The 16,379-nt window shown below is 46.2% G+C and overlaps 1 protein-coding gene across 1 annotated transcript; it reads right to left on the bottom strand.

The window, feature by feature from the left end:
• Nucleotides 1-517: 517 nt before the first annotated feature.
• Nucleotides 518-15,227, bottom strand: adamts5 (ADAM metallopeptidase with thrombospondin type 1 motif, 5 (aggrecanase-2)). Its single transcript, XM_026158618.2, has 8 exons — nt 13,779-15,227; nt 5,729-5,861; nt 5,324-5,491; nt 4,525-4,808; nt 3,036-3,219; nt 2,763-2,938; nt 2,502-2,677; nt 518-1,643 (listed from the first exon to the last, which is right to left on the bottom strand). Exons 1-8 carry the CDS (start codon nt 14,856-14,858, stop codon nt 962-964), a joined length of 2,883 nt encoding a protein of 960 aa, XP_026014403.2. The 5' UTR covers nt 14,859-15,227; the 3' UTR covers nt 518-961.
• Nucleotides 15,228-16,379: the final 1,152 nt, after the last annotated feature.

Raw genomic sequence — 16,379 nt, 5'->3', positions numbered from 1 at the left:
ATAAACTTTCTTCCTATGCTCATTCTGAGTGAAGTGATCACTCAAAAGTTGTCTTGACCTTGGTACATTTGATTAAATATAGAGCTTTAACACAATGTATCATCGATGTCTGGGTTTTCACGTTTGTTCTTGGTCATCGAGCCAATCTCCCCATGTACCTTCAGCTGGAAACTGTATTCATGAGCTATCTGTTGTGTTTTTGGTTGTCAGTTGGATCTATCAAAGAAAGACGCAAATGCCTGAAGTCAAATATATGGCTAGCTGTGATCTGTCTGCAGCTACAGTAATATGGACATTTCAGTCACATTTTTATAAGCAAAGAACCTTTGATTGGAAGACTATGGACCACTATTTAACAGAATGGAAGCCTGTTTAATGGAAGAGACCTTTTTGTCGGTCAGGGCTGCCTTCTGTGAGAGACACTAAAATGTCGAATGTACAGGAGATGACAATCTAGGTTCATGACATGTGGTGTGAAAGTTGTGTGACTGATGATGAGATGAGTAACGAAGGCTTCCCTTGGTTGGGGCTCTTGTCTTAGGACAAAAGACGATTTCCAAATTCCCACAGTGAGATGAACACATGGAATCATAAGAAGACACGACACGCATGCCATTACGGGGCAACACACACTAGGCCTCCAGAATTTGGAGACTGAAGTAAAGACAGTTAGTTATTTGTCCATGTGGCATGCAACTTAGCCATGGCAGGGCAACAGTCATCACTCTCATATCAAAACTGTCCTCGATTCTGCATAGCTATTGTTATTCCAGATAATTCCTCTGCCATATGGTCAGGTACATCCATGCCGATCTGCCTCAGAGTCTCTTTGGGTCTATTCTGGGTGCTATCTGACAACATTCACTATCCTGTTTAAGGGTCGACATTTTTAATTCATTGGTTCGTAGTTCTACATCCAGCACTTGAGACTTTAATCAATTGACACTTTCCTCTTGCCGCCTCAGCATTTCTTCACCAGACAGTGTCTGAAGGCTGAGGGGCGGGCACCCAGCACACATCTTTTAGACAGTTTCCCATCCCGGTCCTTACACTGTACTGTCCGGCTCTGCCAGCCAGTGTCACAAGTCCTGGAGCAGGTCATCCACGGCCCCGTTACCCACTGTGGCCCTGGAGCCGGGGTTGAGGGACCTGGAGCTGTGGATGGCCCTGGAACAAGAAGAGGAGGAGCGTAGGAAGACAAAGTGGTACTGCTAGTGGTAGTGGTGGTGGTTCTTGTCGTAGTTAACAGTGTTGTAGTTAACTTTGGATTGGGGATGAGAGGAAGTGACCGTGGCTGTGGATTTGTCCGACGGGGCATGAAAAAGCTATAATGGACATCCAGAGGCTTTTTGGCATCTGTCGCTAGAATCTGAACCACCAAGGGTTCTTGAAGAGCCCCGGGGCCCATACTGTGAAGCCATTCCTCCCTCTGGCTCCACCCACTGTAGTTGAGCACAGAACCGTTGAGTGGGATGACTGTCTCAGAGGTGGAGATCATGAACTTGCCATTTAGGAGGTAGTCTCCATTGGGCCGTCGAAGAGCTAGGTAGGCAGTGTACCGGGTCTGGTCCTTGGCCTTGTGCTGACGAACCTTGATGTGAGTAGAGCCTGCAGGGATCTTCACTACGTCAGTGTAGCCCTTACTGTTTGGCATGAGAGAAAGTAGAGGGGTCAGTTCAGTAAATAACACATGATCTTGTCCTTATAAAACTAAAAGCTGTTTTCAGTGTTTAGACCTGCTGTCACATGCTATAGAATCAGAATAAATTTAGGCTTGTTTAGCAACACTAATAACAAATGCAAATAGAGGGAGTTAAAGAGCAACAGTCAACGGATATCTGCCTAAATAGTCATGTGCGGATACATTTTTGTTTGTACTATGACTGTAGCTAAGTCCGTGAGCTTTTTTCACGCTAGATACTGTTACGCCGGCCATATAGTAGGATTAGCACAACACAAAATAAAGTCTTAAGCCAACTGATAATTAGATATAATCAGAGTTAACATTTAGGCCTGGGTATCGCATAGTTATTCACGGTACGATATTATAACAATACACCAAAGGTATCACGATGTAGTGATTCTGCAAGACTGATAACCTGCAAGGCAGTTATCTATGATGGACCACAATATCTGTGTACCTAAAGGAAAACACCACAAAAAAATCCAAAAATCAGGAATTTTTCATTGTATTGTGGTGTTAGTGCTAGTGAATAGAATTATGAAGTTGTAATTCGTCCATTGAGTTAGATAATCAATTGAATGTCTAATATTTTACTGCTTCACTACAAATTAACATCGATTTGCTCTACCTGCAGCGCCACCATCAGCAGTTATGAAGTAGTGATGCTGTTATGTAAATACTGACAAGAGCGTATCATGACAAGAAGCAATATGACATAGTTGTTGACATCTTCCATGTACAAACTGACCAGCTACTAACAGTCCTGCTCATGCATGTATGCAATGGAGCTACAATGCATACAATGCTTTTGCCTTACCTCTTCTTGGTGAAGTTTCCCACCACACGTATGCATCCTGTGCCATCACCTCCACATATACCACACTTGTCAAACTGAAGCTTGGAGCCAATGATGCCATCGCATCCTGTCCGCACACATTTCCCTTTCACGCATACCGAACTGCTGTACGGACGGCACTCTGTCCCATCTACCACCTGAAAACACAAAGTCGCTATCGTGATCAATCGTGTACATCTTCCCCGTCATTAAATACACAGCGCTGTCGTCTAAGTAACTCACCCTTTGAGAGAACACCACATAGTATCCAGTTCCTTTTGCTCTGCAAGTTAGCTTGCACACATCTTTAGGCAGAACTCCTGCGTACTTAGGCACCCACTCAACGAAGGTCTTCACCCCTTTGGGATCTGTCTGGGGACCGTTGCGCACCTCACACTGCTCCTGGCGGAAACTCTTGTCTGCAGGAAAGTGCAGTAAAAAGAGGTTTGAAATTAATGACTACGTACTAATAGATGTGCACTAATAGCTTATGCATTCTTAAGCTGTCACGCTCACTTGGTGTTGGGCACGGTGTTACACTGCAAGACCGATAGATGGCCCTCTTTCCTGTGCAGTAGCGCCCGTTGTTCCGTGGTGGTGGGTTGTTGCAAAGGCGCTGGGCAAACTGCACCCCACCCCCACAAGTTCTGGAGCACGGACCCCAAGGACCCCAAGAACTCCAGCTACCGTGATTGGACGCCTGGCAGAGGAGCGAAAGGAGTAGAGAGGAGAGGGAAGATGAAAGAGGCAAAAATGACAGCAGAGGAAAGATCAGAGGGTATAAAAGATGAAGGAAAAAAAGGAGATGAGAGAGAACAATTAGTGCTTATCAAACATGCTAGAAGCTGGAGTCGGCCAAATCACGTGTCATAGGAAAAGCTGTTTGGAGAGAGATCTGCGATAAAGGAAAATATGACGTTCACTTTGGAAAAGAGACGGGAAAAGGTTGGAGACTATGGTCATGTGATAATAACTCTTTTTAAAAGCCACTCGTTAGTGCAGCAGAGGAGGTTCTATCTGCGGTCAGAGCTCACATGCTTCCCCGGAGGAGCAGCCTGAATGAAATTCTTCAGGTAACATGACTATTTTTTTGTGTCTTTCCAACCAGCCTTACATGATTCATTGGCGATAAAAACAACTGGATAAGTAGCTCTTTGCATTTTATGAGACAAACTGGATCGTGTAATCCCCCTATTTCTTTGGAAATAGCTTTCCATTTAATTCCACTGCAGAGTTTTATGGCACTTGAACCAATTCTTTCCACAGTAAAAGCTATGCAATCTGCAATCATACTTCAAGAAATACGGAGAGGTTAAAAGATCCCAAAGTCTAAAATACAGGGAGTGGGTTTAAGCTTGCTCCGAGCAGGAAACTGCTCGTCATATAAGCAGTGAAAATGAAATGACTCAGAACTTGAGCCACATCTAGCCGTGCAGCCGTCTGCCAAGGATCCAGTCGCTCTCGTCAAATGTCATGTGACAAACAAACACAAAAGGAGAAAATATTCTCCTTGCTCCCAATCTTTCTTTTTTGGACATTCCCTCTCTTTTCCTCCCCTGATGCACACACACACACGGGGTCGACAGTCTGCCAAGAACAGATTGGATCCTTTAACTCATAAAGGCCAAATTCAATTTGGGCCTGTTTGAGTAAGGCCGACGGAACAAATAGCACAGATCAGCAGTGTCTTGAATACAGCAGACCACACAATGAAGCCACAGAATGAATTTGATCTTTTGCTCGCTTTCATTTTTTTTTACTGACTTTCTACTTCCATGCGCTCTCCAAAGCACCCCTGTGTGCTCTACATATGAAGTGTATACTTTTTCTCTTTGTCTCCTACAAACAAGTTTGTCCAATGTGGGAATGAGATCCTAAAATATCAGCTTGCGAGCTATAAAAAGAACTCTATTTCTATCGACTCCCTTTTGTCTCTCCTGACAAATTCCTTCTGTCTCTGCGTCTTTTACCTTAGACTCCAACACCATCCATCCATCCCTCTTACCGAGTAGTGCTTCTTGCGGGTCTTGTCCACGCACTTTCCCTGCAGGCAGATGCGACCCTTCCCACAGGGCGTTCCCTCCACTGCCGGCAGCTTCTTGGTCAGGCACACCATCTGTCCCTGGCGAATCACTGCGCACCACAGCCGCGAACATACGTCCATGCCCGGGCACACCGTGTACTCAGGGCCGAAGGCCAGGCGACACTGGCGTACGGCGTCGTAGCTCTGCCCCGGGAGCTCCTCGGGGCCGAGGAGGGCCTGGCGGGGCGAGTCGAGGAGGCATTCGGCTGTGGAGGAAGGAGGTGTTTTTAAAGATCTGTGCCGTGCATACTGTTTGTGCACTGGTGTACGAATGCTTCTTTCAGTTGACAGATAAACTAGGCCATTATGACCTATCACTCAATAAAAGTGCTGGAGCAGCAGCACATGCTGTCAAGCCTTAAATCATGCTGTTGGTACATGAAATACGCCGAAATCCATGGAAACGCTGAGCAAAAAGTCAGCAAACTGTGGTGCTTTATGGTTGTCATGAATAAAACTGCCTGATCAAACTGGAATGCAAAGCATGACTCATCCTGATCTTTGGCTGCACTGCAACTGCTCTTTAAAGAACTTAGCAGGATTGTAAATAAGCCTCTATTAATAGAGATTATTGCTTTGCTTGGTAGTAAACAGCTCTCAGTGATAGCTATCACCAGTCAAATTCACATGGATGCAATTTGGAGGTGGCAGCCTGGGAAAAGTTCTCACTTTTAGAAAGAAATTACAAGCATTGCTGTCGTGCATCTTCTCCCACGCTCACCGTTGCCGTCGTCGAAGAAGTCGGTGATGGTTGCTGAGGTGCAGCGGCTCCAGGGTTTGGAGGCATCGATGGAGGTGAGAATGGAGGACATGAGCCGCTTGTCGCTGTTCACTCCGAAGCGCTCTTCGCAGAACTTGGAGTCGTCGTGGGACAAACCAAGCAGGTGACCTGAGTCGCAACGAGAGAGGACATTTTTGTTTTTCCCCCTGAAGGACTTGTCTCAGATTTGCACACGCAGCAAGAATGAGAAAAGAAAACACACCTAATGTTATCAGTGGTATGACATCAGGGAACACTGGTGTGAGATTAATCAGCGAGAGGAAGACAGAGTGCTGACAGATGTGCATGTGCAAGCCCTGGCTTGTTTACATCTTTGTGTTGCTGTGTGTGTGTATCCATGCCTACCTATCTCATGGGCGACGGTAAATGCGGCGTGAAGCCCGTCGTCCTCGATGACGGCGCAGCTCCTCTCTGGAGAGCAGATGGTGCCGACGTCCGCCATGCCCAGCGTGTCACAGGAGTGGTGGCCACAGAGGTCCTGGACAAAAAAATACTGCACATTTAAATCAAAAGCTAATAACAAATAAATAATGGGCTTCATACTCAATCTCAAGATATTTCATCACAATTAAATGAAATATAGGTAAAGCTACTTCGAAACTCTGGATCTCGAGTCTGCTCCAGCATAGAAATCATCCACTTGCTGAAGAAGCTAAATGGTCGGCTTGTTGCCGGGACCAGTCCTCTCATGCTGGGGGAGGAGAAATTACGAGTGATGTAGGAGGAAGCTCCATGAGTTCAAAACTGCCTTTTAATCTACTGGTCCCCGTGTACTCGCCGTAATCAACGCTTCACCAGTGTCTAGCAAAGTCCCTGCTTATTTTAGGAATGCTGTCCTCTGACCACTTTTACAAAAAAACAAAAAAACCCAAGGTTGACCCTTCTCTCCTCTTGCCAGTAACAAACCCATCTCAGAATTACAGTTTATTGCTCAGATTTTAGAGAAGGCATGTCTTTTATCTTCCTCCTCTCACCCCAACCGGCTGCAGCAGATGGCCCCGCCCCACCCTGAGCCTGGTTCTGTCAGCGGTTTCTTCCTGTTAAAAGGGAGTTTTTCCTTCCCACTGTCGCCAAAGTGCTTGCTCATATGATTGTTTGGTTTTACGTCACTCTTCTTCACTTTCCAAAACCAACACGCTACCTATGGGGCTACAGAATGAAGCCAACTGCATGTTAAAATACCCCACTATAAAGACTATAAAAGCATATTTACAGCTTGATTTTGTTCATCGTGGATAGTTTCCAACTCTACAACTGTATCGTGGTTGAACTATTTTTTATGGTGTGTCGACACAGGCCAATGTCACCTGCAAGGCCTCGCGCCCGCTAGCCACTGAGCTGGGCCTGGTTTATGGTGTTGTTGCGTTTTCCATTTTGCTTTCACTGGAATTATTTGACAAATAATATGGATTGCTGTTTGGTGTAGGCCGTTTATGAAGTCTTTTGTCCTCTTGTCCAAATATTGTGAATCATTACACCAACATGACGGGAGGCAAAATGCTGAAGGTTTCAAAATGAGAAGCTCAGATACTAGTTGCTACTCCCATCTTTTATCTACAGTCTATGGCAAGAGCTACAGGTGTCGTTGCGTTTCCCATTTCAGTCACCAGCTACCTGTTTGAACCAAAGGCTGTATAGAAGAACTTCTGCTTCTCATCTTGGATAGAGGGCAGCTATACTGGTTGTACCTCTAGATGGGATAGTTAAGGTATTATTGTGCAAGTGTACAAGGTGACTTCCAATTATGGTGGATGTATCTGCAACACAACACACAAAAGTTTCAGTAAGTCCCAGCTGTTCACAATTTACTTCTAATGTCTTTAACCACAACCCAATATGTTAATTTCTCAAAAGCTGTTGTTAAATCCAGTGTGCTGACTGATCCAGATTAAAGATGTGCCTGTCATTGTTCTTTGGCACCTTTCTTCAAGCTAAAATGATTTTAATACGCACTTTTTTTGCTCTCCCTGCTCACTCTCTCCTCCACCATCTGTCTGTCTGCCTTGCCAGAGTACACAGTATTGATCTTTGTTTTGATTCCCACACATGTCCATGCAGATGATGCCTCAGGCGGCGCTGCCTGGCTGCACTGAGTGCTAAAATCAATCGGCAAATCGTACCGTTCCATCAGTACAAGCAGGCCTGCACATGAGCCAGTCCAACGGGACATGCTTAAAAAATATGCGTTCGGCACGTAGTTGCACATACATATATGGAGACTGAGATTCATGCATTTCCACACACGCGCAGACACACACATGTCCCATGGAGAGGATGAATTGTCATGTTAAATGGTGCTGACAGGCCTGCTGGGTCGTGTGTGAGAGGCTCTGTGGGGAGGGTGTTTACCCGTTCCGGGCCGATCGGTTTGGAACAAACTGCCTTGTGTTCTGCACTCACACACATGACTGACTGGGTGGGACCTGCTCGCACAGAAACACACACTCAGATAGCTGTAAGTGCATACAATTAAGGACATGGAACATATATAGCATTTTACTGGAAATTCACAATGCACACAGATACAGGAAGACCGCATGTGCTTTTGCCAATTAGCTGCTGGATGAAAGAGGAAGCAAACAAAGGCTGATTCTGACTGCACGGACGGCTAACTAGAGCAAAACTGAAGTTTCTGCCTGTGTGTGGAAAGGCCTGAAAACTACAAAAGGAAGCTTGTTTATTTTGCTCAGAAACCGAGGACTTATAGAGAAGTTAGCCTTCATATTTTGGCTTTCTCTTCTCCCCTTTTCCCATACTCTTTCACCCTGCTGCGCTTTACACCCCTTTTCCATTTCATTTATTTATTCATTCATCCCCTCCCAGATATTAATGTGAGAGCTGTTTTTGTTCCGCTCCTTTTTTTGTGTACATGCCTTTCATTGATATAACCCCGTGTAACAAGCGGGTGAAAAATTGGAATCTCCTGTTTGATAAATAGTGACGAGTGAATAATACAGGAAATTCCCCCCAAAACTGAGCATATTTTCTACTTCTTCCCTCTGCCAAGACTTCCTAAACTCGCTTTCATTCGAAGGCCTCTGCAGACATGCAGAGAAAAAGAAAAGCAGGGCGGGTAAAGAAAAATAAGTTCAAGAATCACTCACAGCTGGGAAAGGATGGAGGATTGCCGGAAATTAAGGAGAAGAACTGAGAGGACAAGGAGTTACGGCAATATTGGCAGAAATAACAGGAGAACAGGTGGCAAGCTGGCTGCAAAGGTCAAGAGGCGATCAGAGCAGTGTGTCAGTGTGTATGTTTCTGTGTGTGTGTGAGGTACAAGACCACTTGCAGTCTAAGCCGAGGCTAAACAAACAGTTGGCTAGACCCAAACACACAGAGCAGTCCCTCTCGCAGAGAGAGTTCAGCTCACTTTGTGAAACCTGCTGCAGGTTGATTTCCAGCAATCCTAATTACAAACACTGACCGTAATGGTTCCGAATGATTCGCCACCAGTGAGTAACGCTGACCAAAAGCTGACACATATTCGTCAAAAGGTAAATAATAACCATTTAATAGGTTGCTCTTGTTCTTTATAGTCTTTGATATGCACAAAATGAGACTATTTTACAGTCATTATGTTCATGATTAGTAAAAAAAATGTCCTTATGTATTTAGATTTTCTTGAAAATAGAATAAAATATAAGAAGGAAGGAGTGTCCACTTTAACATATGACCAAACACCTTTGAAAACTGACATTCACCCCGGCCTTAGCTGATGGTTCTTTGCGCTAAGTACAAAAGATTTGCAACCACATTAAAGACTTTCAACTAAGCAGTTGAGATACTTTGTAATGAGCTTGTTAGCATGTCTAAAATTACCCCAAACATGTGCACGACCTATCTAGCAAGGCTTTGCCTCCAAAATTCTTACATCCCATCAGAAACAGACTCGTCTCAACGGTTGCTACATTTTTATCACCTGATTTTAGATCCATTTAGATCCATTACCTTGAGATTAATGGAGACATCCTTGAAAACTTTTGACTGAAGAATGTTCAAATGCACCCAAATGATTCCTTACAAGTAAACCTTTACTTTCAAAGTCTAGGAAGAACTACTAGAAATGTCTGTGTGTCATCAGTGTAGATGGATTTGACAATGTGGCAGCACTTGCACACTGAACAACAGTGGTCCCAGTAATGGTCCTTGGGGAACACCATAGTAAATCAAAGAACAGAAGCACTTCAGTTCTATACTTTAAAGAAATAAATAACCAGTATGAGGATGCCATAGTCCCTGCTTTTGAAGGTGGCACACAACAGCGAGGCAGATAAGAGTTAAGAAACACACATGACGGATTAAGTTGCACTTGGTGCAGTTCAAAAGAAAAACTGCTTATCAGTTAATGAGAAAATAAATAGTTTGGTGGAGTGAATAAATGGAGTTATTTTTAATTTGTTGTGTCACATGAATTGGCCTTTAGTCCAGAATCAAAGGAAACTTTAGGAAATGACTGCAAACAGGAGTGTGTTTTAAAGTCACCGATGCATCTTGAGGGTGAAGAGGGCGAGGTTCGTTTGTTGGCATGGGACAAACCAAACTCCTGGGCTAGTTATGTAATGTCGACAGACAGACATGGGGGGCGGGGGGTTGCGAGGGGGTCGAAAGTTTGGAATCTAAAAGCTGTCTGCAGGTTGTCAACATATGCCAGACGAAGTAAAGCACATGTGAAATATCAAGAGCATTGAAAACAAATAGAGTAACTGGCTGTGACGGGGGCGAGGGCTGGGAAATGTACACTTCAATGTATGGACGCTGGAGAGGAGTGGAGGCAAGTGCACAGGAAAGGGGTGGGGGGCTCCAAACTATACACATGTTTATACTGCCAGAGGGCAAATGACTACAACCGTGTGGAGGGAATAGATGGTGTAATGTGTCTCTACGTCGAGCTTTCTCACTGGCACATGAGGATTAATGCTGTTAAGACATTTATCATACAGTACTTTCCCCTAATATATGCATTTATCTAACTTGTTGTTGTTTATACACTACTTTCCATTTAATCATTAGTTGTTATTAATCTCTGGCTCTCTTCCACAGTGTTTTTTTTTCTTGTCTCCGTGACAGACGACTGCCCCTCCCTGATCCTGGTTCTGCTGGAGGTTTGTTCCTGTGAAAAGAGAGTTTTTCCTTCCCACTGTCGGCAAGTGTTGGTCATAGGGTGGGAGCAATATTGCTACAAATGTTTGAAGTGAGTGAAACCCACCCCCCAAATGGCAACATGAACACGTATGCACGCCAGTATATCCACAGTTTTGCGCTCATGCTTTCCTTATAGTACTGCTTTGTCTACTGTACACAACACAGCCAAACACACACAAAAGTGTCCAAAGTCCCGTTCAATGTAGCCGTTGTATTATTCTTGTGCTGGTATGTGTGGAACTGGGTGACACGGCCACACGGGTCAGCACACTGCGGGTACTGGGTGTTGGAGTAATTGGACCCAACCACAAAAGGGGCCCCCGTGCGATCTGGCCCTTTCGTGTGGGAACAATGGAGTGGCCTGACTCTGCGGTCACTGTGAGCTTTGGCTCTACTTTGTCGGATGGCAATAATTGGGCTCTGCATCACAGTTTCACTCTGAATACACAGATGAAAGATTTTCACATGAAAACCAGCGTCCTCTTATTATTTGATACCTCTGACATTCGGTGAGATGGAGCTTACAAGGAACTTTGAGCTCAGTCAAAGCCACATTCAAACTTGTCTTTCCCCGTGACGTTTCCATTTGGCCTACAAGTTCTGTTCCTGAGAAAATAGTTCTTCTTTTTCAAGGCAAAAAGCAACAAGGTATGAAGTAATTGAGGCCAATCAAGTTATGTTCTTGCTGGCACCCCCTCAGTTAGTGGAAACATTAATAGCTGCATTCTGTGTGTAGAATTTGCTGCTCTTAAGCTCAATTCTTATGCAACAATTGACAGCAAAATATTCTTTCTCACGAAGCAGACATTTTTCATGATGTCAGCATCTTTTCACTCTTTGCAGCACCTCTGCAGCAGTGTGGCCCTGCTTGTCGACCTGTCCCATAACAACTCTAATAGCCAGAAACTTCTCTTTGGCTTGTTAAAATCACGACCCACCAAAAGCTAGGTCATGCATTACCTGATTGTGCTAATGCTCACCGCACACATTAACCGCATTTAGCAGCGACTGGGCTCATTTGTCCTGCAGAGGTGAGACAGATAGAAATCAAGAACCCACCTTATGAAGTTCATCGGAGGACTTCGTTATGTTACGGATGATTAAAAGCACTGCTGGGAGGCTGAATCCACTGTATGACCTCCAGGTTCAGCAGTGAAGGTGAGATGGGTGTGAAAGAGACCCAGAGACAGGTTTGTGAATAATGCAGGAGCCGTGAGAGGTGACACTAAAATATTGTGCTGAGTGATATAGTGAGGATCATATTGGAACTATGTTATTGAACCTTTAGGTATACAGTGGTTTGTCACTTGAACAGTGGAGGGAGTACAGACTGACTCAAAGCTTTATCTCACATCACATGGAATGACATAAAGGTTCAAACTTAAATAAATATATATGTACACACACACACACACACACACACACACACACACACACACACACACACACACACACACACACACACACACACACACACACACACACATATATATGTATACACATATGCTTTTCTTTTGTGTTTCTCTCTTAATATTGCACTTTAAATTCTAGAACAAACTGTGGAAATATGGACCTTTCGCTCTTTAGGAACATACACGTGCCTTTCCGTCCCTTGAAAAGGGAAATTTTGTTGTCTTGAAGTCTGATAATTAGTCCTGGGAGGTGCATTCATGTGGACTGTAACCTGTGAGGACAGAAATGGACTGAATGTACATGATATAACTCTGAAGTTTCAAACTGTGCATGACTGTAATCTTATCTATAGCATGCTGGAGATGAAAAGGCGACTTTAACCAGTACACTGACACTCTGATGGATGTGTTATGCCAGTGTGAGCATGGGTATTTTAATGAGATCAAAGCAGCAGAACAGCTGGAAAGAAGTCACAGTACACGGCCTGTCATGTTTCATAAAAAATTCCTGTCCATTCTGAGTCTGCCTGTCTGTCCCGAGTCTGCCTGAGTATCTGGATTAGTGTTTCCGTGCCCGTCCAGCCTGCCAAACACAAGCGCCGAAGGATGCCACTTCCTCCTGCCTGAGCTCTCTCTCAATCACACCCCTGCAGGTGTAGTGGCAGAGGAGCCACGAGGTGGCTGGCGCACAGAAACTGTGCCACTCTGCCAGCTGTGCTGACCTCAGGCATGCACTACCGGCTGTCTTGTGCAGGAGATCCGAAGTAATACCAATGCTATTTTCTTTTTTTTTTTTAGCCCAAGCCATGACAAGACCTTGCATGACTTAAACCCACCGCAATCCAAGGCGAAGCCATCTGACACTGCAGCTAAAACCACCACAAAGCCACACCCGGAGAGGTGAAAAATGCAGATCTGCTGTTGCTGCCCTGCGGCTTCAGGCCAGACATTTAGGGAAGGAGTAGGAGGAGAGAAAGGGATGGTGAAAGAAGGGATAGAAGAGTGTGGTCTCAGTAAAGCGCAGGGCTTCTCACAGGGTGGATGTGTTTGTTTTTCTGACAGCTCCCAGGCTCCAGCTGACAGACACTGGAAAAGTAACTGGGGAAAGAAATGTGCAGGCAGGAGTGATGAGAGAAAGAGAAGAAGAAGAAGAAAAAAAGAGGGGGGGGGGGGGGGATCTGGGACAGCTACCTAATTAAATGCTGCTTCAGGGGGAATTTAGAAATTTTTTTTAGGGATAGTTCTGCTCTGCACCCTGCAGCTGATTTCAAGTCTCCAACACTGGGACACACAGACTGCGAGGCTTTTTGGGGTTGTCAGGGGACTGGGAGGGTTACGGGATGAGAGGATGGGGGTGGGTGGGATGGAGACAGAAGGGCCTGCCCAGAAAAACACCAGGGGCAGGAAATACAGTTTTTATGGCCGTTTTCACACACGCTGCGCTCGATTTACGCACGCGAGTTTCAGCAGAACAGAAGATGGGAGGAAAACACAAGGAGCAGGAAAATAAACACTACAGGGGTGTGAACACAGAGACACGCGGGCAAACTGTCGTTGCTGTTTCGACCTTCGGGGTTTATATTTAGGGAAATCGATTAAAACACAGAATAACGTGACATTTCTTCATGTTCAAAGACGAATATGTGACGTGTGTGAGCTCCTTGGTTATAGTGAACCAGCTGCCCCCGCGTGCGCCATCGAAATCAAAACAAACTGTGTCGTCACACTCCAACAGCTGCCTCGGTCTCTATGCGAGCGCGCAAGCGGAGAAGCGGCAGGTGGAGGCGCGTAAAATAAAAAAGAGAAACATAAATAAATAAGGGAGGGGGCTGTCTGTTTACCTGCCTGGTGAAGAGGATGGCGGCGTCGTGGTGGTGCTGGTGGTCGTCGTCCAGTGGGTTCTGCTGGTTCTGCCACTTGCAGAAGCTCTTGAGCGTCGCCGCCGCGTTCTTGGTCACCTCCAATCCCTTCTCCTTGTCGGTCACCGCGGTCACTTTGACCACCGACAGCCGGATGGGGTTCTCGATGCTGGCGTGCCCGTACAGCTTAGAGGCGATGGAGGCCAACGTGAGCAAGTAGTGGTTCAAGTCCTTTCCATACTTCTTAGTCATGGTCTCGTCCGCCACCAGGAGCAGCTCCACGTACCTGGCGCGAGACACCGACCTCCTGCGCCGTGCGCCCGGCTCCGGGGAGGGTGCCGTGGCGAGCCGGCTCCACCATCTCCGCCCGCGCTCATCTTCGGCTTCCAAAGCGAGCCCCTCGCGTTCCCGTCTACCCTTCCCGCGACCTCTGCGCCGGCGTTTGCGTTTCTTGCGCCCGTCGCGCGTCCCGCAGCTCTCGCGGCCCTCGCTCATCTCCTCGAAGCTGAAACTTTCGCGCGTGAACACGTGGAGCGCGCTCTCCGCATCCTTGTCCTGCAGGGCGCGCACGTCATGCTCGTGTCCTTTTGCCCTGACGATGGGGGTGACGGTGTAGCGCGCGTCCTTCACTGCGAAGAAGCCCTCGAGACCTCCTCCGCAGAGGTTGAACACGGCCAGGGACTCCGGGTTGGAGTTCACGGTCCCGCGGTACACGCACTCCCTCTGCAGAGGCGCAGGGCTCTGTCCCATCATGGCGAGCACATACTGGGGGCTGAAGTGATGAGACAGCACCGACTCGTCTCGTTCCATGTCCAGCTGAAAGCGGCTCTCATCCAGGTACACCAGGTAGCCAACCCTCCCTCCCCCGTGGTAAATCCGGTCAATAGTCCGCACAACCCCGTCTGTCCTCCGGGCAGGTGTCAGAGGCGAGCCGCTCGCAGGTGGAAGATAGAAACCCTGGAAAGTGGCAAGCCCGGCTTCCAGCTCCAACTCCACGACGCACAGCAGCAGTAGCCGAAACCAGAGCATGCTCCCGGTCAGAGCACCCAGGAGCTGCACCATTGTTCATTCCAACGTGACAAACATCTACGAATCCACTAAAACAAACCTGGACCAGAGGAGAAGACAACTTTGAGTGCTTGTTCCTCCAAAATGCGCATCCTCTCGGTGTCCACAGCTCTCATCCAAAAGCACACAGCATTCACCAACAGGCAGGCAAATAAAACCATAAAGGAAGAAAAAAAAACCCAAGAAAAAAACAGAAAAAAACAGAAAAGGGAAGAAAAAAAGAGCAGCAGAGAGGAACTGTGCGCAGGCTGGAGAGCACCGAGCTGAACTTGGAGAACAAAAACACAAAGTTTGCTCTTAATAGGACCCGGAGAGGAAAAAGTCCTGCCCCCTTTGCGCTCAATCACCATTCCTCCACCCCCCTCCTCTTTTCTCTGTCTCTCGCTCTCTTCCTCAAATCAGAGTAAAGTCAAGTGCTGGAGGAGAGGAGAGGAGGGAAACCGTAACAATGCTGTCACTGGAGGATTTTCTGTTGCCTCAGCAAAGGAATGAGGAGGCAGTTATTATCTTTAAGTCACTCGTGGCTGTGAAGAAATAATGAAAATCTAAAACTTATGCATTCATCAGTTTTAAGTTTTCAACACCAACTTCCAGTTTACATTAAAAACTTCACCCAAAAAACAAAAAACCAAGTTGCTTCTCCCCCCCCTTAAAGTGAACTCCGACACCCCTCCATTAAATGCCAGCCTGTTATTTTTAACACTTTTACCACTTTGACTACTTTAATAATTGAAGGGCGGCAGGATTTGAAAGGAGACTTTCAAAAAACTTAAAGCGGAATAGATAATTTATGGCCGCTCCTGAATAAGAACTCTGGGAGTTCACTGTTCCCGGTGTGAGAACATTTAATGCTGTGTGTGTGTGTTTGAGGAGGAAACGGAAGCAATGGAGGGAAATCTGTGAGCGTGCATACAGTAGGTGCTGTATTGCTCCAACTGGTTCTGTGAATGTAAAGGTGGTGGGAGAGGAAAAAAAGTGTGTGTGTTGTGTGTTGTGTGTGTGACTCTGCAGGTGTGTGGCTGTGCCCGATACTGCCCCAGGACCTGTCTTGATTATTTATTGTACCTTTTCAGGGGCCTGGAGTGTGTGTGTGTGTGTGTGGTATTGCAAATGGGATGTCATACTTGTGTGCTGAGAGAGATTTAGCCTCTTGCTGGGGCTGAAGTCACCACGTCTCACTCATGCACAAACAAACATGCTCTCAGAGGGCAGCCAAACAGGAGAGTGGCTTTTCTGAAAAGAAAAGAAAAAAAAAGTCTTCCAAGACACTGCTCATTCGCTGACTCACCTAACAGCTATTACCTTCACACACCAGCGAAGGGGGAGGTCAGTGTGTGTCTGTGTGCTAAGAGGAAGGCCTCTCTTCGTGGATACACTCCCCCCCCTCCTACTTTTCTTTCTTCTCTGTGCAGAACTTGAGAACAGATATTACATTTCAACTTTGCTGCGTCGGACGGTGAGAGAGCATGTCAGCCCTCCTAAAGAGCCATAATCCAAAAGCTTGCTGGACAACTG

This window comes from Astatotilapia calliptera, chromosome 23, assembly GCF_964374335.1.
Source record: "Astatotilapia calliptera chromosome 23, fAstCal68.1, whole genome shotgun sequence".
In the NCBI taxonomy this organism is placed as follows: domain Eukaryota; kingdom Metazoa; phylum Chordata; class Actinopteri; order Cichliformes; family Cichlidae; genus Astatotilapia; species Astatotilapia calliptera.
This window is presented reverse-complemented; position numbering and strand designations above follow the sequence as displayed.

Bases quoted from the DNA above. Each gene is read 5' to 3' on its own strand.
- adamts5 (XM_026158618.2), bottom strand. From the start codon at position 14,858: ATGGTGCAGCTCCTGGGTGCTCTGACCGGGAGCATGCTCTGGTTTCGG. The intron at 5,862-13,778 runs GTAAACAGACAG...TTTTTTGTCCAG, and splicing joins CCATCCTCTTCACCAGGCAG to GACCTCTGTGGCCACCACTC. The intron at 2,939-3,035 runs GTGAGCGTGACA...ACTTTCCTGCAG, and splicing joins AACACCGTGCCCAACACCAA to ACAAGAGTTTCCGCCAGGAG.